Raw genomic sequence first — 25,519 nt, forward strand, 5'->3', positions numbered from 1 at the left:
GAGAAACACCTGGTAGACTATTGAACAAGTGTTCAAAATATAGAGAAGAGAGAGGGAAAGAGGTTGATCGATTTAGGGAGTAACTGAGCGGTAAAGGTGGCGCGTATAAAAGCGATGTTTGGATAATCAACGGGTGTGTGCTTTACTCTCCTTTTCGGTTCCTAAAATCAGCGGGACGGGTCCACGGGATCTGAATTTATCTCGTTCGCCCTCTTCTATTCGTTTATTTAAAGAATGGAGTCGCTGTAGTTTCCCCTCCTGTGCACTCGGTGGCGGTGGCGCGCCAGAAAGCGGTCTGCGATAATGAGAAAAAGAGAAAGAAAGAAAAAAACAAGCGAAGAAGAACCGCCAACAGGAAGTCGAACGAGGTCCCGCAGTACTCTGTAAACTACCGAGTTGATACGTCGCTCTTTACCCTAATTACAGCTCTCCCCCCCCCGACCAAGGTAATGTTGACAGTGTGACTTTAGCCGTGGTTCGAGTCCGCCGTTCTCCCGCGTCCGTGAATCCCCCGCGTCCGTAAATCCCCCGCGTCCCTTCTGCGGGGCTTTGTATGGCAAAGCAGACATGGCCCGGTGCGGTAACTTTACTTCCCAAGTGCCCTGCTGAAAGACGCATGGGGCTTCCGGCGGCGTCTTCACTGCGTGGTGACAGACCCGCCGGCGACATGGCCACACCGTTGTGTGTCGCTGTTCCGTGTGACAGCGTCGCGGGTAACGCTAACTCGTACCTGCGCCCCCCTGCGAGCGTAATGCGCTTAGGGAGTCTCCGTGAAGGAATAGTGGATCCGCGCAGTGTGTCGCCCTCGGCACCTTATTGCAGTCAGCAGAGATAAGGCCGCGGCTCCTCACAGTCAGGGCTAGACCAGGGATCAGCGTCTCCCTCAGGCAAGGGCCCGATGTTGCAGCCGAGGTTACGCGAGAGAGCCCTGGTCAATCCTCTGGACCAGTGGCTCTTAATAGGGTTTTCGTGGTACCACCAGTCATGCTGGTTTTTCTATGTTATTACATTAAAACCTGTTCCAGCCACTCCAGCCTTTCAATCCACGGAAGGGTTTATTAATAGAACAGCAGGTGAATGTAATTAACAGCCTGGCAGAATGTCAAACCAGCAGTACTGGTGGTGTTGCGAGGACCCGATTGAGAACCGCTGGTCTGGAGGATTGACCAAGGCTCTCTCGTGTAACCTCCACTGCAACGTTGGGCTCTTGTGCGAAGGAGACAGTGGTCACAGTCAAGGGTCTTCTTTTTCTCTGATGCAGAAATAAGAAGCACGGCTTATTTCTACCACCTGTGCGTGAAGACTGGCGAGAAGCAGCCATGGTGAGTCCAATACGAGAAACCTTGAAACTGAATGTAAATATAGGATATTCTTTGTAATGAAAGGGTCTGTTCAGTCTTGTGCCTTAGCAGAAGCCCTTACAGAGGCAAGGCCGTGTTCTGTGCTGAATATGACTTATCAAAAGTGTTATTGGTTAATTGTAGGTGGAATTAACGTGTGGTCACGTTTTCAATAAATGTTAAAACATAATTTCTTAGAGCTGCACAGCCACCATCATTGGATGAATAAAGATTTACAGACCACTTGATTGTGTGAAGTGAGATTGTATACACAGTACACGTTAGCTGAAAAATGAAATAAGGCCCTAGTACTTGTAACAATTGTTCTGCCCCTTCTCAATCAATTCTTCATCTCCTCCTGCTCCTCGTCTCACCAGTCTTCAGCAGTGGATCTTAAGACCAAGGAGGAGAAGGATGCAGAGCTGGACAGACGCATCGAAGCCCTGAGGAAGAAGAATGAGGCTCTGGTCAAGAGATACCAGGTAGTCTTAGGGAATCTTAGGTTTTATATACACACACACACACACACACACACACTTACTTTAAAATGGACCCTATCCACCAGGTTCAATCATGTATCTCCACAAGATTGAAACTGAATTATAATCAACTTTATTGGCCAAGTATGCCTGATGCAGAAATAAGGAATTTGACTCCGGTACACAGCAGCTTCTAGATCTTGCAGACATCACTCACACAAGAAAGAAAAAAAAGAAAAGAAAATAACAAACAAACAAAAAAAAAAGAAAGGGAAAAAAATAGATAAAAAAATGGGACAACAGGACATTGAATGCAAGCATGTATGCACAACAGGTAAGTCGCCACTATACAGAGTTTTGTTATGCTTGAGTAATGAACAACCTATGCCCATATATTATACCCTATTGCTAATATACAGAGGTGCACATAACTGGTGCACATGCGTGGTTAGAATAAGTGATGCACAGCAGATAATATGAAAAGAGGCGCTTTTACTTACCAACATTTTTGGGACACAAAACTTGCTGAAACAACTGGTGATTTCTTACCAGTGATATAATATCCATATATCACTGGTAAGAAAGTCATGACAAACGTGTCAGTTTTAATAATCAGTTAATCGTGCAACTTTTAGCCTTCATTCTTGATTAAGTGGATGCGTTTTTTTCCAAGTTAGCAAGGTTAACTGTTAAACCTTGAGCTCCAGCAAATAGTTAGCTTACGTTACAACTAGCTTGCGTTACATTTTTTCTCTGGTTTTAGGATTTTCGTCCATTCCTCAAAATGCACAAGAAGCAAGCTACATTGAGTAATTACTTTGGTGTTGCGCCACCTCCAAAGAAATGCCAGACTGAACCTGTACATAAAAAAACGTGTGTTCGCAGAAAAGTAGCTGCAGGACGTAGCCTGTCTCCAAACAGATGACGACTGCTCAGAGATGTGGTGCAAAATATGCCGTGAAAATCCCAATCTTGCGGATAAAAGCAGTGCCTTTTAATATAGGGACATAAAATGTCAGTCATTCAGCTTTTGAAAAGTACAAGAACACTTGAACATAATGCAAACTATAGATAACAGGCGCAGCCTCACCCTCTTGACAAGTGACAGGACAAACTGAATGAAGAACAGTGTCAAGCACTGTGTAATATTTTTCTTTTGGCCTTTCACAAAGCGAAACATGCACGCCTGATGCGATCATATGAGGAGGATATTGCACTTTTCAAGAGGCTTGGAGTTAATGTTGGAAGTGCATATCATTCACGAGAAGGTGGGACCCGCATCATGCAGAGCATCGCACACACAAATAGTTTAGAATTGAGTGAAAAATTGAATGAAGCTCAATTTCGGGGTGTGCTCTTTGATGAATCAGAAGACATAACACAAGTGGAGCAGGAAATGGTGTACATTGTGTCTGTATCTAGCTACAGAGAATTTACCTCAGATTTCCTTGGATTAATTAATTTGGGTGTGAACCAAGCGGCACAGGATATAGTGAACGGACTGGAGCAGCTCCTTCATACTTGTGGTTTAGGGGATCAGTGGAAGACCAAGTTGGTCTTGGTGTGTACAGACGGAGCAGCAGTCAATATTGGCGTTGACAATGGGGTCATTCCCAAATTGTGTCAGATGGTGGCGATCAGGGATTCCCTTGTGCATATTCTGTGTACTGCCCACACCCTGGAGAACTGCACAAAGTCAACTGATCGCATGGTACCATACTGTGAGACATTTGATCACTCCGTTGTCAAGTTGCTGAGCTTTTATTTGCAGAGAGGCGGCGCAAAAAGAACAGCACTAAAGAAGATATGTGATGAGAATGGCATTGCCTTTGTGAAACTAGGAAAGTTTCACAACAGCAGATGGTCTACATGAAGGCAAGAGACTCTTGAAAATATGGAGGCTATTACCTGTCGTTCAAATTCAAGTGGCTACAAGTCATGACGGTGACCTAAAATGTATCTGCACAGAGCGTAAGAGAATGGACGTGTTTAAAGCAAGCAGGAAAACGTTTGGCAGCCTCCTCTGTGTATGACTTGGTCAACACAGTGAAGATAAGTAATCCAGATAGTTACTCCAACATTCATAAAGTCCTTCTGTTGTCCCTTACACTGCCCTTGAGCAGTGCTGCATCTGAGAGGGGATTTTCACATCTCAATATAATAAAAAGCAAGTACAGATCCCGCCTGTCAGACTCTCGCCTCTCATCCCTGATGCACATCCACTTGTCTTGAGATGACAACAGAGACTTTTGACCTGAAGCCAGCTGTTGACTTATGGATGCAAACAGCTAATCGCAGACTCAACCAGGGAGAAAGAAGTAGGCCTACATCTTCATCTGCCATGTTCGAAAAAGAGGAAGATGGTGTGGAGAGCAGTCAGGAGGGTAGTGATGACAACAGCTTGTAGGATAACCAAGACTGAATACCAAGCAACATCTCCAGGTGCTCCCTTGAGAACCAGATCAAAAAAGTTATGTGCACCCCTGCTTATATACTATATTGCCCATACACTATACCATATACCAGGGTTCCCCAGTTAGGTTTCCCCAAGGGCCAAATTATGTCATGCATACCAAGCCAATGGTCAAAACATCTTGTTATTTTTCCATCGCGCCAGTAAGGTTGATTGATGTGCAGGTGGGCACATCACATGATTATTATTATTAGTAGTAGTAATAATAATAATTTAGGATTTAGGCCTGTGATTCTTAAAGCCTGTGTTGAGGGTCACACAAGAAAAAAAATGCACTCTTGAAACAAAATAAATCCAAAACCAACCATTTAATTATGGACAAATGGACAAAAATAAATGGATGTTCATTCACCATTCAGTGAGAGAAGTGAGAGCGACAGGATGAGGCAATCCTTCTGATGTCGGGCCTGTATTCTGTTGTGGCAATCCTGAGGCACTGGCCAAGACGTGCATTGGAGAAATTGTTTCTTTTCTGGTTCTTGATCGATTTCATTGACGAAAACAAATACTCAAATATGTACATGGAGGGGAAAATTGTGAGTAGGACCATTGCTAAGCTCTCATGTATTTGAATCGAGTTTGGGGAACCATGTTAATCCGAAAGTCACTCACCCCACTGTCCTTGTGTCGTGCTTTGAGCAAATCAGGTGTTCCCATCTCCAAGACCTCCATCTGAAGAGTTGCTTCATCTATGGAAGGTACCAGCATTTTGAGCTCTGCAGTCCACTGGCTGTCAGCGGAAACAGAGAACGGCTGTCTCAGGAAGAGGAGGATGTTACCTGAGAGTTTAGGGGAGCTTTCAAACCGTTTCTTGAAGTTTTCTGCCAGGCTCGTCACGAAATCCTTCATCGCTGGTTCCTCCCGCATTTCGTTCATCACGCAGTGCTCCCGCAGATGTGGAAAGTGCAACTTTCTCCCGTGACTGTATCTCTGTAAAAGGTTCAGCATTGACTGGAAAGCATCAACCGCCTTGTACATGTCTGCAACAATGTGGTACTAGCCTTGCGGCATGGTGGCCCAGCGGTTAACACTATTGCCTCACAGCAAGATGGTCCTGGGTTTGAACCCCAGGCCGTCCCAGGTCCTTTTTGTGTTGAGTCTGCATGCTCTCCCCGTGTCTGCGTGGGTTTCCTCCGGGTGTTCCGGTTTCCTCTCGCCATCAAAAAGACGTGCATGTTAGGGTTAATACTCCTGCCATGTGCCCCTGACCAAGGCAATGGAAAGAAGAACTGGAGTTTGCTATCATGAAATTCACCAGTCTCATCACAGTATCCACCACCTCTTTCATTTCCCCACACAGTTTAGTGCAAAACACTGATTTACGGTTAATGCAATGAAATGCTAAGAGTGCTGGGTTAACGGCAGCAAGCCTGCTTACTGAGCCCCCTTGTGTTGTCCCACCATTGACGGAGCCCCATCAGTGACGACGGACACAAATTTGCTCACATCCAAGCCATTCTTTTCCAAGAACTGTGTTAATTCATTAAAGATGATTTCCCATTTGTGTGCCCACGCAGAGGAAGCAAACAAAGTAGCTCTTCTCAAAAGGTCTTCCCATCAGAAAATCTTGCGAACACAGATAGCCGTTCCATATCGGCTCGGTCACAGGACAAGTCCGTGGATAGTAATATGCCCTCTACTTTCCTCAAACCAGTGAGTAGATTGGAAAAACACTCCCCCGCTAAAAGTTCTACTCTACTTGTTGCCGTGGAAGCTGACAATGGCACCTGCTTTAATAGCGCCACAACGATTTAGGGTTTTTCCTGGCTCAAATTAAGGCGGATGTGGTACCATCCTGATCATGCGCACAGACGTGCATGTGTACCGTACCTTCTGCTGGCTCAAGCAAACACTTTTTCTTTTACAGGCAACATATTTTAGGAGTTCTAATAATTTTATGATTGAGGAAAACGGCAATTATCACGTTAAAGCATATTTTATTTTAAGAAGAATAAAGGTGCCCTGTTCAACATTAAATTAAATGCAACATAAATGCTAACGTGTCGCAAAGTTGTTTAAAATTAAATCAAATATAACATAAGCTATTGTTTTCATTTAAAGTTCACATGGGCCCTCTTGCAGTGTAGTTGAACATAAATGTAACATATAAGCCTTTGCTTTAATTTACACTTTTCACAACTGGAAACTTCTGGAAAATTGCAGCTCTTTTTTTCCTCTTTGGCAGTTTTGGCAGCGCCTTTCCAGGTGCACTGTTTTTTTTTTTTGTGACAGAAGGGTCCCAGCAAGAGTTAAAGGGAAGGTTTACAAGATGGTAGTGAGACCAGCTATGTTATATGGTTTGGAGACAGTGGCGCTGACGAAAAGACAGGAGGCGCAGCTGGAGGCGGCAGAGTTGAAGATGATAAGATTTTCACTGGGAGTGACGAAGAAGGACAGGATTAGGAATGATTATATTAGAGGGACAGCTCAGGTTGGACGGTTTGGAGACAAAGCAATAGAGGCAAGATTGAGATGGTTTGGAGATGTGAGGAGGAGAGATGCTGGGTATACTGGGAGAAGGATGCTGAATATGGAGCTGCCACGGAAGAGGAGAAGAGGAAGGCCAAAGAGGAGGTTTATGGATGTGGTGAGGGAAGACATGCAGGTGGCTGGTGCGACAGAGGAAGATGCAGAAGACAGGAAGAGATGAAAACGGATGATCCGCTGTGGCGACCCCTAACGGGAGCAGCCAAAAGTAGTAGTAGTAGTTTCCAGGCGCACTGTGCTGATTACCATACAGCGCCGCCACATTGGCGACGGCGTAATGCCACAATTGCAGTTAAAAATGGCAAATCCACTAAGTGCAACGCTAATTAGAAAATAGTGTTCTTCATTAAGACCCCCATTGAGAGCTGGAGGCGGGACGGAATTTGATGGAGGTGGCCGCCTCGTAATTCTCTCTTCAGGAAAAACCCTGCGTTTTCATTTTTTTCTCATCATGACTTAAAACTTCGCCAGCAATATCAGTTGTACACGTTTTAATCAACACAGCATCAGCGAATGGCTTCCTAGCTTCAGCAAGGGTCCGTGAAACATGCAATGATGCAGCTGTTGCACTCTCTTGTGCCAGTGTTGATTTACAGATAGTAGAAACAGTGCTTGCTTGATGTTGTATTTGCTATTTTATGTTTGCTGTGATCTGGTTTTGGAGGGTAGCCGGCATTAAAGCTGGCAGCATGCATAGTGTTGGAAGTGCCGCTTGAGATTATCTGCTGTGCAGACAGCTACGGTCTGCATGCATATCAGGCATGTTGGTTTGGCATTGGCGTGGTCCAGTAAAATAAAACAAAACTGGTTTTATTTTTTCAGATCCAGTCAGACTTGAAATGACGGATATCCTGGTTGACTGCGCTTTTTCGTGCAGGCCATGTTCTGGGTTTAGGACGGTTATTGATGATCTGTGACTTAACTGATAAGTGGCTCTGTCTAGTCAAGGACCATAGAGAGGTGGCCTGGGGTGGGATGTAAACATTGACCAGGGACAAGTGTTGTTATTACTTGTGCCCTCTGTTCCAACACCACTGGTATTTGACATATTAAACAATTTGCCCATTGGACAGCCACACTGCAATGATTTTTACTAGATGTTTGAATGCAGCAGAGCTGGACGCTCAGTATTTGATCATAACACACACGCACAGCGTCCGGGTGGTGTGGCGGTCTTTTCCATTGCCTACCAACACGGGGATCGCCGGTTTGAATCCCCGTGATACCTCCGGCTTGGTCGGGTGGCCCTGCAAACACGATTGGCTGTGTCTGCGGGTGGGAAGCCGGATGTGGGTATGTGTCCTGGTCGCTGCACTAGCGCCTCCTCTGGTTGGTCGGGGTGCTTGTTCAGGGGGGAGGGGGAACTGGGGGGAATAGTGTGATCCTCCCACGCACTATGCCCCCCTGGTGAAACTCCTCACTGTCAGGTGAAAAGAAGCGGCTGGCGACTCCACGTGTATCGGAGGAGGCATGTGGTAGTCTGTAGCCCTCCCCGGATCGGCAGAGGGGGTGGAGTAGTGACCGGGACAGCTCAGAACATAGGGTAATTGGCTAAGTACAATTTGGGAGAAAAATCCCAAAAATAAACACACACACATTAACTTATTTAGAGTCAATATACAAGACTAGCGTTGCTGGAATCGCTCTGAAATTTCATTTTGGTCTTTGCCGTCTCCCGTCACGTTCAACTCTTTCCTCATGCAAACAGGAAATAGAAGAAGACAAGAAGAAGGCGGAGCAGGAAGGCATCGCCGTGACAACACCTAGAAAGCCCCGCCCCCATGAGCCAGAGACGGACAGAAGGAAGACGGAGAAGGAGAACTTTACAGTCACAGTGGGCCCGTCTAAGCCAACTGGGGTAAGACAGGAAGACTATATCACCATTTCTCACTAGGACACTCCACAAGGCTGACTATTGGCAAAGTTGTATCCCATTAAAAAGGAAGACTTAAAACACTTGTTTTGTAACGTTCAGTGTGGTCTTAGCTGATATGCTACGATACAATTTTATTGTCAGTTTACACTGAAAATCATTTTGCATCCTTAGGCAGTACCGTTAAGGAGATTTTAAACATAGAGTCACACATATGACACTTAGAGATGTACAAAACACATCAAACAGTCATGACAGTCATACATATCACATTATGTCCTCTAGATTCAGATCTGGGTTAACAGCGTACTGATTTTGGTTTAGCAACAGGATAGACTGATGTATAAAAGAATTCTTCAGCCTTTTGCGTTTAAATTGAGGCACTCTAAATCACCTTTTACAAGGCAGAAGTTGGTATGCTTGAACGAAATGACGTGAATTGAAACAACAAGAATATCAACATTAAAGGTAAATGGCAGCAAAATGTTCGACATTGTGGCATTAGGTCACTATAATGTGTATTTATACTTTTTAGTCATTTCTAGGGGAGGGTTAAGACTTTCAAGAGAAGTGTTTATGAAGAGATGAATTGAGATTTGTGATGCAATGTACGGCACTTGGACGTAACATATTTATGGAAAGGGTGAATACGTGTTTAAAATGATCCATACTAGGGCGGTGTGATATGACCAAAATCTCATATCATGATATAGGTCATTCATATCACGATATTGATACATATCACGATATAGGTCATTCATATCATGACTACGATACATATGGTATAGGTCATTCATATCACAATAACGATACATATCACGATATAGGTCATTCATATCACGATATAGGACGCTCATATGATAACGATACATATCACGATATAGGTCATTCATATCAAGATAATGATACATATCACGATATAGGTCATTCATATAATGACTACGATACATATGATATAGGTCATTCATGTCATGATAACGATACATATGACATAGGTCATTCATATCAGGATAACGATACATATGACATAGGTCATTCATATCAGGATACTACATATCACGATATAGGTCATTCATATCAAGATAATGATACATATCACGATATAGGTCATTCATATAATGACTACGATACATATGATATAGGTCATTCATGTCATGATAACGATACATATGACATAGGTCATTCATATCAGGATACTACATATCACGATATAGGTCATTCATATCATGATAACGATACATATCACGACATAAGTCATTCATGTCATGATAATGATACATATCACGACATAAGTCATTCATGTCATGATAATGATACATATCACGACATAAGTCATTCATGTCATGATAATGATACATATCACGATATAGATGATTCATATGATAATGATCCATATCAAGGTATAGGTCATTCATATCATGATAATGATACATATCACGATATAGGTCATTCATATGATAATGATACATATGACGATATAGCACATTTTCTGTAAATTCAATGGATAAATAGTTTATATAAAATGACCGCGTGGAAAGGCCTATTTCTTATTACATTTTGGATTATATACTCAGCAAATAAAAGGTACTTACTCTTATTTGATTATTTTTCTCTTATTTAGAACCTTCGCTCAAATTTTCTATTAAGCATGTGACAAAATATTAATATCTGAGGTTTGTTTTGAGCACTCGGCTGTTCTTTTGTGGCTCTCGTCTGTAGACTCTCCATAGTGTTTGACGTGATTCTTGCGTAGGTGGTAAAAGAGGCTAGTGGCGTTTGAGTCCGTTGTGGAGACCGGCATTCGGCATATTTTGCGAAGTACAGTTTTCTGGTCCATGTCAGACTTTTCATACCCAAACCACATCCATACGATAGAAGTAGCCCCTCTTGTAGGTACAAGCTCCTTGTTTTGTCCTGGCTGGTCGGAGTCCTTCTGTTCGCAACTACCCCGTTCTGCGTTAGGTTCACTGTCCTCCATGTTTTTGCCTTCATGCACATTTCCTGCCTGTGTCCGTGCTGTGCAAAGAGCGGAAAGGGTCGTCCAAATGACAAAAAATATTGCCCTAAAGAGTGTGATGTACGACACAATGAAATAAACGACAGAGCTTAATATGAAACGATAGACGTTTTCTGTCGTCACACGATATACGTATATCGTCATATCGCACAGCCCTAATCCATACTGAATGTAGATATCAGCCAGACTATTCAGTGGCATTGAAAGGAAAGAGGGAGGATTTATTTTCCGTAAGTTCATCCCCCTTCATCTTTACATCATCTCTTGAACCTCATCTATTTTTATTTTTTTTTGCCTGTGATATTGATTATTAGGGAATGTCCCTTATCTTGAGTCTCTCTTAAACGGTGGTGTGTTTATGCTATAACTGGTACCGGGTATTGTCTCCTCCATAACGACTCTGTTCCTAGTGGGATCAAATTTCGATTCATGTTTGCTGTCACAGCTTTTTGGGTTTTTTTCCCTGAAAGATCTCCAAACATGCAAAACACCAAATCATATGTGGTTTGTTTTGGACTTGCCATCATTCACAGAATTTCATCCATCCATTCGTTATCCGAACCGCTTATCCTGCTCTGAGGGTCACGGGGATGCTGGAGCCTATCCCAGCCGTCACTGGGCGACAGGCGGAGAGGCACCCTGGACAGGTCGCCACTCCATCACACAGGGCTGACATACACACACATTCCCACCTAGGGACAATGTAGTACGGCCGAGTCACCTGACCTACATGTCTTTGTACTTTGGGAGGAAACCGGAGCCCTCGGAGGAAACCCACACAGACATGGGGAGAACATGCAAACTCCACACAGAGGACGACCCGGGATGACCCCCAAGGATAGGCAACCCCGGGGCTCGAACGTAGAACCTTCTTGCTCTGAGGCGACCGTGCTAACCACTGCGCCGCCCACATTTCACACAGTACACAGCAAATAGCACCTAAAACACAGCACAGTATTGAAATATGTCACACCTGCCTGATAAAACCCACAACAATTGAATAAGTAACATTACTGTTGGGCGTCCGGGTAGTGTAGCGGTCTGTTCTGTTGCCTACCAACACGGGGCTCACCGGTTCGAATCCCCATGTTACCTCCGGCTTGGTCGGGCATCCCTACAGACACAATTGGCCATGTCTATGCGTGGGAAGTCAGATGTAGGTGTGTGTCCTGGTCGCTGCACTAGCGCCTCCTCTGGTTGGTCGGGGCGCCTGTTCGGGGGGGAAGGAGGACCTCGGGGGAATATCGTGATCCTCCCACATGCTATGTCCCCTTGGTGAAACTCCTCACTGTCAGGTGAAAAGAAGCGGCTGGCAACTCCACATGTATCGGAGGAGACGTGGTAGTCTGCAGCCCTCCCCGGATCGGCAGAGGGGGTGGAGCAGAGAACGGGGCTGCTCGTAAGAGTGAGGTAATTAGATAAAGGGAGAAAAAAATTCACAAAAAAAAAGTAACATTACTGTTTAATGTTATCAAGACATACACCTGCAGCATCACACAGCCTGATAAGGTTAATTGATGTTGTGTTATGCTCCATAAGGTCTGGCCTGGTCAAAAGATAACCGCCTTATGTGTAATCTGCCTATAAGTAGACAGAGGAGACAGCTCACACACTTTGACAGCTGCTCATTAGTGCACTCTATGCACCAGCCTGTCTGTCTGTCTGTCTACCCATCATGCCCTGTGAATGTCAGAGACAGGGTGTATTAATCGGTCTGTGTGTCAATACGTGACGACATCAGACAGGAGATTTGCTGTATTGATTCCAGAAGAAAACTCGATTGTCATATAGAGTGAGGATGTCATGGATGCACGCTAAACGCTGTTATGCATGAGAAGTGTGTGTGTGTGTGCATGCGTGCTGTGGCGGAGATGATCTGTCTGTCAGTCTCGGTGGCTATAAGTTGCCTCCATTTCTGTTGCTAAGATCTGATTAAGCCAGCTGTTCTTGCAGAAATTATCATCCAACATTACAGCAGGGTAGCATAATTTGCAATGCTAATTATGCTTCATAATGTAGTTGCCAAGGTCAGTGTCTTGAAAGAATGTACTTTTTTTTTTTTAAATCAATGTGTTCTATGGTTAGCTTATCCATGTGTGATGAAAAGGTGAGCAAGTTTCATTCTTGCGTGGTGATCACTTTGTACGCTACACTAGCTGCTAATATGCGTCATATAATCACAGCGTACGGTAAAGCGCTAGCATGCATGATAGAGCAATGAATCGATATTCAGTATGGGGAAAAAAAGAGCATCTCTGGGCAGTTTTTTTGTTTTGGATTAGAGGTGCCTGGCCAAAACATTGGTGCGTTCTTTGAAAGTCTCAGACCTGTCATCTACGACGACAAAAGACGTCACCTTTAGATAAAGTGGCGAGTACAACCCTTTGTTCGTTGACTGGGGTTCCTGTCCTTCCAGAAGTAAGAGGTAAAGTTTTTTTTTAATGATATCAGCCATTGGCGCATTAAAAGAGCCTGTTGAGGTTCGTTTACATTCTCTTTTGCAGACGCTTTTACCCAAAGCAACTTACAGGAGTGTTGGCAGTGAGCAGATATAGTAGCTGTGTGTCGACCTACAGGCATTCTTTATTTCCTTATTTCAGATCCCCATTAATCACTGCCTCAGCAGCGACTGTTCTTCCTGGGGTCTATGCGGGGCATCTCAATGCACTGCATAGTCAAGTGCATTCGCTGTTAAGTGCAGCCATAGGTAGATCACCCATAGTGATGCAAGTAACAGGAAGCTCAAAACAGTCAAGCTCAGAGACCATCTATGAATTAAGGTTGGCCTGTGAAAGTAAAGGATTTTAGTATGAAAGGCTGTCTAGGCCATAATTCTCAGCTACACTTTCTCAGACACTATCAAACCTCTCTCGCACGCAACTATAAAACCCTCTTATTCGCTATCAAACTCTCACACACTATCAATCCCTCTAATACACTATCAAACCTCTTTCACCCACTATCAAACCTCTCTCACCCACTATCAAACCTTTCACCCACTATCAAACCTCTCACCCTTTAATTCACCATTGAGAACGTGTTGTCAAAACTACCTCATTACATCAAAATGACAGTTATATCACACACAATTCATTGTTTTTAGAGAACAAAAATCATAACTAAAGCACTATAATAAATTCAGTCAGTTGACAATAAAAATAAAATAAACTTTTCTCAACTAGAAAATATTAAGCCCCGCCCATTGCATGATGATTTGGAACCAGGGAATTCGTGTGTCCAACACGACAAAGGATCCTATTTGACTTTTCATTTGCATTGTTTCCGTGGTGCCGGCACGTAATTTTAACACATGTGCCACCACCATGTAATGCGGTGTTAAGGGGTCGTGGTTGTTTCACTTATTTCTGTGAGATCAACTTGGGGAGTTTGATAGTGCGTGAGAGAGGGTTTGATAGTGCGTGAGAGAGGGTTTGATAGTGCGTGAGAGAGGGTTTGATAGTGTGTGTGAGAGGGTTTGATAGTGTGTGTGAGAGGGTTTGATAGTGCGTGTGAGAGGGTTTGATAGTGTGTGTGAGAGAGGGTTTGATAGTGCGTGAGAGAGGGTTTGATAGTGTGTGTGAGAGGGTTTGATAGTGTGTGTGAGAGGGTTTGATAGTGCGTGAGAGAGGGTTTGATAGTGTGTGTGAGAGAGGGTTTGATAGTGCGTGAGAGAGGGTTTGATAGTGTGTGAGAGAGGGTTTGATAGTGTGTGAGAGAGGGTTTGATAGTGCGTGTGAGAGAGGGTTTGATAGTGCGTGAGAGAGGGTTTGATAGTGTGTGTGAGAGGGTTTGATAGTGTGTGTGAGAGGGTTTGATAGTGCGTGAGAGAGGGTTTGATAGTGTGTGAGAGAGGGTTTGATAGTGTGTGTGAGAGAGGGTTTGATAGTGTGTGTGAGAGGGTTTGATAGTGTGTGTGAGAGAGGGTTTGATAGTGTGTGTGAGAGAGGGTTTGATAGTGTGTGTGAGAGAGGGTTTGATAGTGTGTGTGAGAGAGGGTTTGATAGTGCGTGAGAGAGGGTTTGATAGTGTGTGTGAGAGAGGGTTTGATAGTGCGTGAGAGAGGGTTTGATAGTGTGTGTGAGAGAGGGTTTGATAGTGTGAGAGAGGGTTTGATAGTGTGTGTGAGAGAGGGTTTGATAGTGTGAGAGAGGGTTTGATAGTGTGAGAGAGGGTTTGATAGTGTGTGTGAGAGAGGGTTTGATAGTGTGAGAGAGGGTTTGATAGTGTGTGTGAGAGGGTTTGATAGTGTGTGTGAGAGAGGGTTTGATAGTGCGTGAGAGAGGGTTTGATAGTGTGTGAGAGTGTAACTGAGAATTATGGCTTTTACAGCCTCTCATACTTTAGGCCTTTCTTGAACGAAGTAAGCAAATTCTAGTTCGTGTCCCCCAGAGGACTGGGATGTAAATGTGGGGCAGGATGAGTCTGCGGTGGTCATGCAGGTGTGTTGCAGATTGCCTCTAAATGAATCATGAAGACCTCAGAGCTCCTGCGGTGAATCTGCAAAGGTCACAGAGAACGACAGAGTTGACAGTGATGAATGATGAAGGCTCCCTGCTGGGTGACACGAAGTCCAACAGACTCACCTTTAAACTTGAGACAACTTACGTTGGATCTGTTCAGATATTTGAAAAGCTGAACAGGACCCTGGCAGCCTCCCTGTTTCTGTCCTTGTCTCTCATCTCCCTCTATCTTTATCTGTTTTTCTTTCCTTTTTTTCTTCGTCTCCCCCTCTCTCTCTCTGTCTCTCTGCATTACATCATAGGGCGTCTTTTCCTGCCCTGCTAATTTCTGTCTCTAAATTCATCCCAGCATTGTCTCTCTCACTCTCTCTCTCTCTTTCTCAACTTCAGGACAGGACCGTTTTTTTTTTTTTCTTCATTTTTGGTCCACAGGTCAGAATAGTTAAGGGATTTCCTAAAACTTTCAGTCTCTTCTTAATACTTTACATCCCAAATAAGATTTTTTTTAAGGGTATCTGAGTGGCATGGCGGTCTATTCCATTGTCTACCAGCACGGGGATCGGCGGTTTGAATCCCCATCTTACCTCCGGCTTGGTCAGGCATCCCTACAGACACAAATGACTCTGTGAGTAACTGTTGTCCGCCGACTTCCGGTTTCTACTGCAGTGGTCATACCAGTTTCCTGTTTGTTGGCGTGTGCTACCGACAATGGCATGTTTTTTGCGATGACTGCAAGATTTACCATGGATAAATGTCAACCACGTGCACAGAGTTGTTGACAAACTTTCACCTGCACCTACCAGCAAACGGGTGAAAAAGTTTCAAGTTGAACATATCAAGTTACAGCCACAATTCCGTCCGTATGCTCATACTAATAATTGTGGACGTAACTTGGCATTCATCCATGGTAAATCTTGCAGGCAATGTGAAAAATATGCCATCGTCAATAGCACATGCCAACAAACAGGAAACTGGTATGACCGCTGCAGTAGAAACTGGAAGTCGGTGGACTGCAGTTATGGACAGAGCCGATTGGCCGTGTCTGCAGGTGGGAAGCCGGATGTGGATATGTGTCCTCCTCTGGTCAGTTGGGGCGCCTGTTTGGGGAGGGGGGAAGGGGAACTGGGGGGAATAGCATGATCCTCCCACGTGCTATGTCCCCCTGGTGAAACTCCTCACTGTCAGGTGAAAAGAAGTGGCTGCCGCCTCCACATGTATCAAAGGAGGCATGTGGTAGTCTGCAGCCCTGCCCGGATCAGCAGAGGGGGTGTGTCTTTATGTGGAGTGTCCCATATATGTGTGAACTTACTCAGCTGTCGGTCCAGCAGCTGCCTGTCATCAGGCTTTCAACTCATTGACATCCATGTCTTTGTACCCCTAACAGGAAAAGAGAGTGGCGAATGACTGGAAGCCCGGGACGCCCCGCGGCCGGAGAACTTCAGAGGACAGCGACGGTGGTCCGAGAGCTCAGAGCGAGGCCCATAGCCCGTCCAGGAGGACAGGGTCAGGGCGCCTCAGCCGGGGAGGTCAGAGAGAGAGGGGTGGAGGGGGCCGCCAGGAGAGGAGAGACAGGGAGCCTCGCCCTGAAAGAACTCCCAGAGATGGTGAGACCGGCGAAGGAGGAGGGCAGGGGCGTAGAGGAGGGAGGAGAGGAAGAGGAGGAGGAGGAGGCGGCAGCGGAGGAGGAGGACCAGGACCACAAGCTGGTATTGACAGGAAATCAAAGGTGACTGTGGATGATCTGTTGTTATTTTGCTGACTTGTCTCAGCAGTAACCAGTGCTGAGCGGTTAGTGTTTTTCTAACTTGGTTCAGTTTCTTGGAATAATTCTGGTTTCTGGTTCGTTTTTTCTGTTTCTTTCTTTTTTCTTTTTTTCTTTTGGGCATTTGAACAAGCGTTAATGACTGCAAATTGAACGGTTTTAGTAATTATTTTGTGATCAAGCTCAGAAAAGCTGCCATCCATTTATCATGGGCCAAATATTTTCACTTGAAATGTCATAATAGCACTGGCAAGGTTAACTGGCAGATAATGTTAGCCAACTATCCAGCTTAAAATCTAGAATCGTTAGTTAGTTTTCCGCTTTTAGATCAAACTTAATAGCAGTAATTAGACAAACTATTTTAATTTTCAAAAAAACAGGCCATTATCTGCTAATTAACTATCTAGTTCTCACGCAACTTGTCATCCTTCACATCACACAGGAAATGTGCCCAGGGGACTTGGTGGGGTAATGTTTAGGCTATGTTGGGGATATTGGCGTTTAGCTGGCCTCTTAAAACAGCAGAAAAACAAATCGAGAAGAATTCCAGATTTATTTATTTAGTTATTTTTGCTGCAGCTCACTCAAACTGGCTTGACGAGTCTTCACCAACACTACTGCGAATTACCATACGCAGGAGTTCTGTGCACAAGGGACGATCGGTATTGTAGTTTTTAGACGTGTGTGACACGAGAGTGAGGGAGAGAGAGAGAGAAATGCGTAATCCCGTGCTATCAAAGAGCCAAATAAATAATGATAATTAAAGCAACACAGCTGAAGCATAGAGGTTTCTCTTGCAATGAAAATACATGTTAAAAATGTCTTCACACCAAACAGGTCACGACCATTCCATCTTCCAACTCAGTGTAGAACTTTGTACGGTCATTTAGGCCAGGTGAACTGACAACACCAGAACTGTGTACACTGGCCAGGTGAACTTGCTGACCAGCAGCTGTCGGGGAGGGTGGACTGTTGCAGATGTCCGTCTGTTCCGTGTCAGACCTGTGTGCACATCCGTGAGAGCAGAGAAGGAGCGGTAATCCCCTGCGATTTCTCGTATCATCTTTCTATGACCAACACAAATTCACCAGGGCAGTTGCTATGAAGTGGCGTTGCAAAAACACTATAGCTTGTGTGGGTTTATCGGGCAAGCTGCGATTGGGTGGGTGGGTGTGGTAATAATGGTAACGCATATCAATGTTGTACTGAGGGACTGGATGTGGAGAAAATTATTTTGTTTGCATAACAAAGGGATACATTTTTCTGAATATATAATTTGAATATATTGTAATTTGTAATATAGTTAAAAAACTGGCCCAAATTCAGTGCACCTGCCCAAGCCCCCCCCACACACACACACACACAATGCAACCCAAAACCGTGCAACACTGCCGTAAGATGTGAGTTGCGCATGCACACGGTTGACTCAGGGCGGGCAGCGTTGGTCCAGGGAGCTAGAGAGTGAATGAAGAGAGCGAGCACCAATAGCGAGAACAAACGTTTTTGGAAGGTATTTAAATCACCGCAACCACAACAAGTTCTTCATTATACAGTCATCACTCTGCACAAAAGAATTTAGTCTGATAGGTCCAGTAGTTTGCGAGATTAGCCGCGGACAGACACACACACATGACCAAACACAAAAGACTGGCGGCTGTATCAGTGCATTGTAATAACGGAACTGAACTCGGTTCGGTTTTCTATTTGAACGCTGAAAATCTACAGAAATGGCGGTGTACTGCTCAGCACTAGCGGTGCCGTCATCCAATGTTATAGCCACCATAAATGTGATTCTAATCCTTCTGATTCACTTACATGTGTTGTTGGTTCCCTTGACAGGAGTGGGAGGAGAAGAGAAGGCAGAACATTGAGAAAATGAATGAGGAGATGGAGAGAATAGCCGAGTATGAGCGAGGACAACGGGTATGTCAGAAACATTCTCTAAAAAATAACAATTTAGAAAAAAAATCAAGTTTTGTTATAAGATTAAGATTGACATCCCTAGAGTGTGAAAGGCTTCATTATTGAGTTTTGTGCAGATGATGATTTTATACTTATCTGTTGTGTTAACTTGTTATTGTCTACCCTGCTTTGTTTTGATTTGATGCTGTCTGATACAGTGCTGCTTGTTTTTTACTGTCTTCTGTAAGGTGTCCTTGAGTGCTCTCTAAGGCGCCCACAAATAAAATGTATTATTATTGTTATTATTATTATTATCTTAACAATTGGTAGTAATGGTCGTCCTGGTAGTGTAGGGGTCTGTTCCATTGCCTACCAACATGGGGATCAGCGGTTCGAATCCCCATGTTACCTCCGGCTTGGCATCCCTACAGACACAATTGGTCATGTCTGCGGGTGGGAAGCCGGATGTGGGTATGTGTCCTGGTCGCTGCACTAGCACCTCCTCTGGTCGGTCGTGGCGCCTGTTCAGGGGGGAGGGGTAACTGGGGGGGAATAGTGTGAAACTCCTCACTGTCAGGTGAAAAGAAGCGGCTGGTGACGCCACATGTATCGGAGGAGGCATGTGGTAGTCTGCAGTCCTCCCCGGATCGACAGGGGATGGAGCAGCAACCGGGACGGCTCAGAAGAGTGGGGTAATTGGCCAAGTACAGTTGGGGAGAAAAGGGGGGGGGGGACAGTTGGTAATTAGACATGTCTTAGCTTAGAAACAAAGGTTGGAATTGTACATAGCTGGTCCTTTCTGTTGGTCATATGTGCAGACCTGTTAAAAATGGTAACCCATTGGTGGAAGGGAGGGTTTTTTTTTTTGAGGGATTACATTTGGTGTTCATCTCTGCAGGCGGATGGAGACAAGCCTGTCCGTAACTTCCTGGATGACCCGCGGCGCTCGGGCCCGGCACTGGACATGGACCGCAAGGAGGGCAGCCGGAGACACGTGAGGAACTGGGGCGGACTGGACTTTGACAACGTGAAGACAGGAACCGAGCTGGAGAAAGAGTGGACTGTGAGTCCTTCCTGTTTCCTGACAAAACTTTAGACAGTTCTAGTCAGACTCATTTAACATGCTGTGTACAGTACATCCACAGGAAGTTGTCTTGATGACACCAGTGCAGAGAGATGCTGATGTCTCGGATTAGATTATTGTAACCTTAATTGATTTCTGTAGGGGAAAATAGCTCATTACACCAACAAAGACCAGGATATCAATGAGTAGAGTACAAACAGAACATAATGAAGGGGAAATGTTGAGACATATTGATGGTAATGCAACAGAACTTACATAAGAAGGCGTGCATACTGGCACACAGTGCAAGAACAACAGGAGCTCACATCCAGACACAATGCTAGATGTTTAATGGTGAGTTACTGCATTTATTTGGCTTGTCTGCCCAGCGTGGCACCAACCAGAAACCACAATAAAGTTTGTAGTCTCTCTCTTTCTCTCTGACCTGTTTTGTCTTGCCTCTCACACACCAATTTGCTTACTTGCTCACTCTCACATGTTCTCGTTCTGTCTGTCTGTCTGTCTATATATATATATATATATATATCTGCAGAAGGTACTCAGTAGATTATAAATCATATCACTTCTACAGCACAAAATAAGAAACTAATGTCCCCACTGCCCACGCACTCACTTTATAAAGGACTGATTTGACAAATGACCTACTGCACATTTGCCCCGCTAACTCTATCCCTCCTCTGGCCTTCTTGTCTCAACAGAGCCGGCGGCCCGGTCCTAAGGGTTCCATGGACATGACCATGTCCATGACAGGCCGGGAACGGGCCGAGTACCTGCGCTGGAAGAAGGAGCGTGAGAAGATCGACGAGGAGAGACTGGCACGCCATCGCAATGCCACAGGCCAGTGGAGACGAGAGTGGGACGCCCAGAAGACCGACAGCATGTGAGAGGAGTGGAGGGAGATGGAGGGGGGAGAGTAGGAGAAAAAGGGGGAGCGCAGTAGGGGACATCAGACTGGGGGGAGCCTTGAAGGGGAAGTGGAGGAGGTAGGCAGACAGGAGAGACAGAGGTTAATGGAAGAAAGGAGGAAAAGGAGGTTTAAGGAGAATATCGGTGTTTGTATTGTTGTTTGTTGTATCGGGGTCGGGTCGCGGTGGCAGCAAGCTAAGTAGGGCACTCCAGACATCCCTCTCCCCAGCAACACCCTCCAGCTCCTCCTGGGGGGATCTGAAGGCGTTCCCAGGCCAGATTGGACATGTAGTCCGTCCAGCGAGTTCTGGGTCTACCCCGGGGTCTCCTCCCAGTTGGACGTCCCCGGAAAACCTCCAAAGGAAGGCGCCCAGGAGGCATCCTAATCAGATGCCCGAACCACCTCAACTGGCTGCTTTCGACGCGAGGGAGCAGCGGCTCTACTCTGAGCTCCCTCTGGATGTCTGAGCTCCTCACCCTATCTCTAAGGCTGAGCCCAGACACCCTACGGAGGAAACTCATTTCAGCCACTTGTATCCCCGATCTCACCCTTTCGGTCACTACCCAAAGCTCATGACCATAGGTGAGGGTTGGAACGAAGACTGACTGGTAAATTGAGAGCTTTGCCTCCCGGCTCAGCTCCCTCTTCACCACAACGGTCCGGTACAACGTCCGCATTACTGCTGATGCTGTACCAATCCGCCTGTCAATCTCCCGCTCCATCCTACCCTCACTTGTGACCAAGACCCCGAGATACTCAAACTCCTTCACTTGAGGCAACAACTCATCCACAACCGGGAGGGAGCAATCCACCATTTTCCAGTAGAGACCTTTATAATACCCATCAGAAAATTCTCAGCTCATCGTGTACATTTGATACAAAGGTCATGGATCAATCTGAGGAAGAAAACATTATTTCAGGGAAGTTTCAGATAACCTGTGACGGTCACCTGGATCTCTTTATTGACATTCTGAAGTTTAGTGGGATTCTGTTGTCACATTGTGAAGGACAAATTTTCACCCTTGAGTTTTCAGTATGCGGTTTCAGCCAGCTGTAATGTTCTTATTTAATGAGGAGATCTAGCAATGCTGTCAGACGAGCTTTAACAAACCCGAACAAATATGAAGCAGAGTTTTATACTGAAGCAAGATATTACAATTTAAAGGAATGGGGAGTGACATGTTGACAGGTGTGGAAGGAGAACTGTGGGTGTGGGTGTATGTGTTTCTCTAACCCTGTGGCATCTTTCACAGGTTCAAGGAGGACCCATCTGTGTCTGCGGAGGGAATGGCCCCAGAGCCTGGCGGCAGAAGAGGCAAGTCATAACACATGCACATAACACACACATGGTTTCTGACAGAGTGTTGTTTCCGTGGTTACGCAACACCTGACGAGACAATGCGAGCGGACCTGCCCCCCCAACGTCTGCCCTTGTCTGAAATAATGTCACAAACATGCCCACACACATAAAATGAACAATCATGGCATTCAAGCCCTAGTCCCTCCCCCAGGCGATTAAGGCCGTTATGTAAATGTGAACTGATTAATGCTCATTATGTAAATGTACGCTGTATTTCCCTGGTGTCCAAATCAGCAATTTTAAGCTTTCGCTGGGCTGTGGTGAGAGGAGGTGAAGGGCTTTTCGGAACCCCCCCGGTTCTTACTTGTTGGTGCTTTCTATGTCTTTCTCCCCCTCTGATGGAGTGATGGATCAGAAGATGGATAACTTTAACCTCCTGTCTTTAACTTGAACGTTCATTACCTAAAAAGTATACACATTCTTGTAAAGCAAGATATCAGAGAATGTGTGTCCTATTTAGACTTTGCATCTTTATGCATGTCTGACTACGTATGTCCACTTTGAATTATCAGTGTGACGGTTCATACCAGCTTCAGACAGGGGGTAAAATCTTATCAAATGAAAAGAGAATTAAATTGAATTCGGATGACACTTAGACCGCCATTCCATCACTGGTGTTAATGCCACACACAGTTATCGGCTGCTGAGGAACGAGTTGTGATGGCTGCTTTATATATTGTGGTTATGATGTGTGCGTCTGCGATCGTGTTGTGAATATAAAGTTTAGTTTTTGTGTGTGTGTGAGTTGATGTTTCGAATGTAACGTGTGTCTCTTGGGTTTGTGACCTCTGTGTATGTGTGTCCTCCACGCAGCAAGGGGGCGACCCTCCCGCACAGAGCCTCGGGGCAGGGCATCAGGTTAGACAACAGCATGGGACTGAGATTCAAGCGTGTGTATGTTCCATCTGCTTGTCTGTCTGAGCACAACAGAGCCCAGTCCAAAGGAAACGCCCCCCCAAGTCCGTTAGCCTGTACCTGCACCGCTAAACCCACTGCTTCATCTGCCAAACTTGTAGTCTAGCCCACTGTTTGTTTGGTGTGTGCAGGGATGCTGCTAGGAATTCTGTGTTCCCAGATAAGATGTAAAGCTGGGCCCCCCCAACCATGATACAACTTACTCAGTATACTGTTATGGTGCCTGTGTATCTACTGCTACTACTACTACTACTACTATTTTCGGCTGCTCCCGTTAGGATCATCAGCGGATCATCCGTTTCCATCTCTTCCTGTCCTCTGCATCTTGCTCTGTCACACCAGCCACCTGCATGTCCTCCCTCACCACATCCATAAACCTCCTCTTTGGCCTTCCTCTTTTCCTCTTCCCTGGCAGCTCCATATTCAACATCCTTCTCACAATATACCCAGCATCTCTCCTCCACACATGTCCAAACCATCTCCATCTTGCCTCTCTTGCTTTGTCTCCAAACCGACCAACCTGAGCTGTCCCTCTAATATACTCGTTCCTAATACTGTCCTTCTTCGTCACTCCCAATGAAAATCTTATCATCTTCAGCTCTGTCACCTCCAGTGCCGCCTCCTGTCTTTTCATCAGTTCTACTGTCTCCAAACCATACAACATAGCTGGTCTCACAACCATCTTGCTAAGATTTTCATTGGGTCACTCCCAATGAAAATCTTAGCATCTTCCTGGGGGCATCCGGGTAGCGTAGTGGTCTATTCCGTTGCCTGCCAACATGGGGATCGCCGGTTCGAATCCCCATGTTACCTCCGGCTTGGTCGGGCATCTCTACAGACATAACCGGCCTTGTTGGCAGGGGGGAAGCCGGATGTGGGTATGTGTCCTGGTCGCCGCACTAGCGCCTCCTCTGGTCGGTTGGAGCGCCTGTTCAGGGGGGAGGGGGAACTGGGGGGAATAGTGTGATGCTCCCACACGCTACGTCCCCCCGGTGAAACTTTTCACTGTCGGGTGAAAAGAAGCGGCTGGTGACTCCACATGTATGGGAGGAGGCATGTGGTAGTCTGCAGCTCTCCCTGGATCAGCAGAGGGGGTGGAGCAGTAACCGGGGAGGCTCAGAAGAGCGGGGTAATTGGCCAGATACAATTGGGAGAAAAAGGAGGGGGGGGCTTAGCATCTTCAGCTCTGCCACCCCCAGCTCCGCCTCCTGTCTTTTCATGTCTCCAAACCATAAAACATAGCCCGTCTATAGATCCTTTTTTTGATTTGTTGCCTGTGAAAGTACTCCTCTTTTACATTTCATGCTCTTGGATATGTGGACGAATTGGCTAACAACGGGTCCCTTTGCAGTTCTGTATATCCTGGCTATCATCAGTGTAAGCTTTGTTTTAAATTGTTCATTATTGCTCCAAAACAGTATGCACTACCACAAGTGGCTGAGTATTAAGCATGAGTGACCGTAAAGGGGATGGGGCCCCTGGTCCAGACAGTCTGAGGTCCTGTTCATATTTGCATCCATGGGCTCGACAGCCAAAGTGAAATCACTCATGTTCGGTGTGCACACAAAGATGCATATTCAGAAGACTGGACCGTTGCATGTATGAACGAGAGCAGGACCTGCTCCTGTATTTATAGCGCTGTCAGCAAGTTTCTAATAGTGTAATAGCGAGAATGCGATAGTTGCTCAAATACAAAGCTAAAGATTACCCATTTCACCGGGTTTAATTAAATGTTTGCTCAATATTACCTTGTCAGATGACGGATCAGCCTTTTTTCTCCAAACCTCCAAACCACCCACGTTACCACTGATTTACCTCGCCGGTGTTATGCCAAAATCTGCAACCTTCAAAAATTGTGACCTGCACGTAATGCCATGTTTTTTTTTTTTTTCCGAATCAAATGTGGGGATTAGTGGTATGAAAACAAATTATTGTAGCCACCATATGATGCCAAATCTACCAAAATTGAAGAAATTGAGGATAACCACTCGATTGCCAAGCTCAAAACATTTCTTTACCAATCAGCTGTAGAGCTGATCTCATTAGTCTAACCAAAACAACTCATCCACCTCTGTTTTTACTCAGAGCGACTCGAGGTCTTGTCTCTACCTTACCCGGATTCTTGTACAGGTGTTGCTTTGGGACTGGGTCTGTTGTGATCTGACCACCTTTCAAGAGGTCAGCTGTGCACCACAAGCTTCTCACCACATGCTAACCTCAGAGTGCTGCTACCGGGCCTGGGTCAGAAAATATCAACACACAGTCCTTGTTGTGTTTGTTTTAGCTTTCTTTGAGTATTGTACAGATGGGCTTCTCTTATGTGCCACAAGAAGGTCAGAGTTCAGACAATCATATCAAAGCTGACTATGCGTCAGTTTCGCATGCATCTCTTGTGATCGCCAACATTCACCCCCCCCTTTTTTTTTTTCTCCCCAAATTGTATTTGGCCAATTACCCGAC

General features: G+C 45.4%; 1 protein-coding gene across 2 annotated transcripts in view; it reads left to right on the forward strand.

Annotated features, from left to right (window-relative positions):
* Positions 1 to 339: 339 nt before the first annotated feature.
* The window catches only part of ccdc9 (coiled-coil domain containing 9), a 47,254-nt gene continuing 22,074 nt past the window's right edge, over positions 340 to 25,519 (forward strand). For both annotated transcript variants that reach the window (XM_056283560.1, XM_056283561.1), the window contains exons 1-9: positions 340 to 446; positions 1,262 to 1,322; positions 1,718 to 1,822; positions 8,488 to 8,637; positions 16,514 to 16,855; positions 18,731 to 18,814; positions 19,692 to 19,856; positions 20,576 to 20,757; positions 22,038 to 22,099. In XM_056283560.1, coding sequence (XP_056139535.1) covers positions 1,320 to 1,322; positions 1,718 to 1,822; positions 8,488 to 8,637; positions 16,514 to 16,855; positions 18,731 to 18,814; positions 19,692 to 19,856; positions 20,576 to 20,757; positions 22,038 to 22,099 — 1,093 coding nt within the window. In that variant the 5' untranslated portion in view covers positions 340 to 446; positions 1,262 to 1,319. The remainder of the gene's footprint in view (positions 447 to 1,261; positions 1,323 to 1,717; positions 1,823 to 8,487; positions 8,638 to 16,513; positions 16,856 to 18,730; positions 18,815 to 19,691; positions 19,857 to 20,575; positions 20,758 to 22,037; positions 22,100 to 25,519) is intronic.

The sequence above is a fragment of the Lampris incognitus genome, chromosome 7, assembly GCF_029633865.1.
Source record: "Lampris incognitus isolate fLamInc1 chromosome 7, fLamInc1.hap2, whole genome shotgun sequence".
Taxonomy (NCBI): Eukaryota; Metazoa; Chordata; class Actinopteri; order Lampriformes; family Lampridae; genus Lampris; species Lampris incognitus.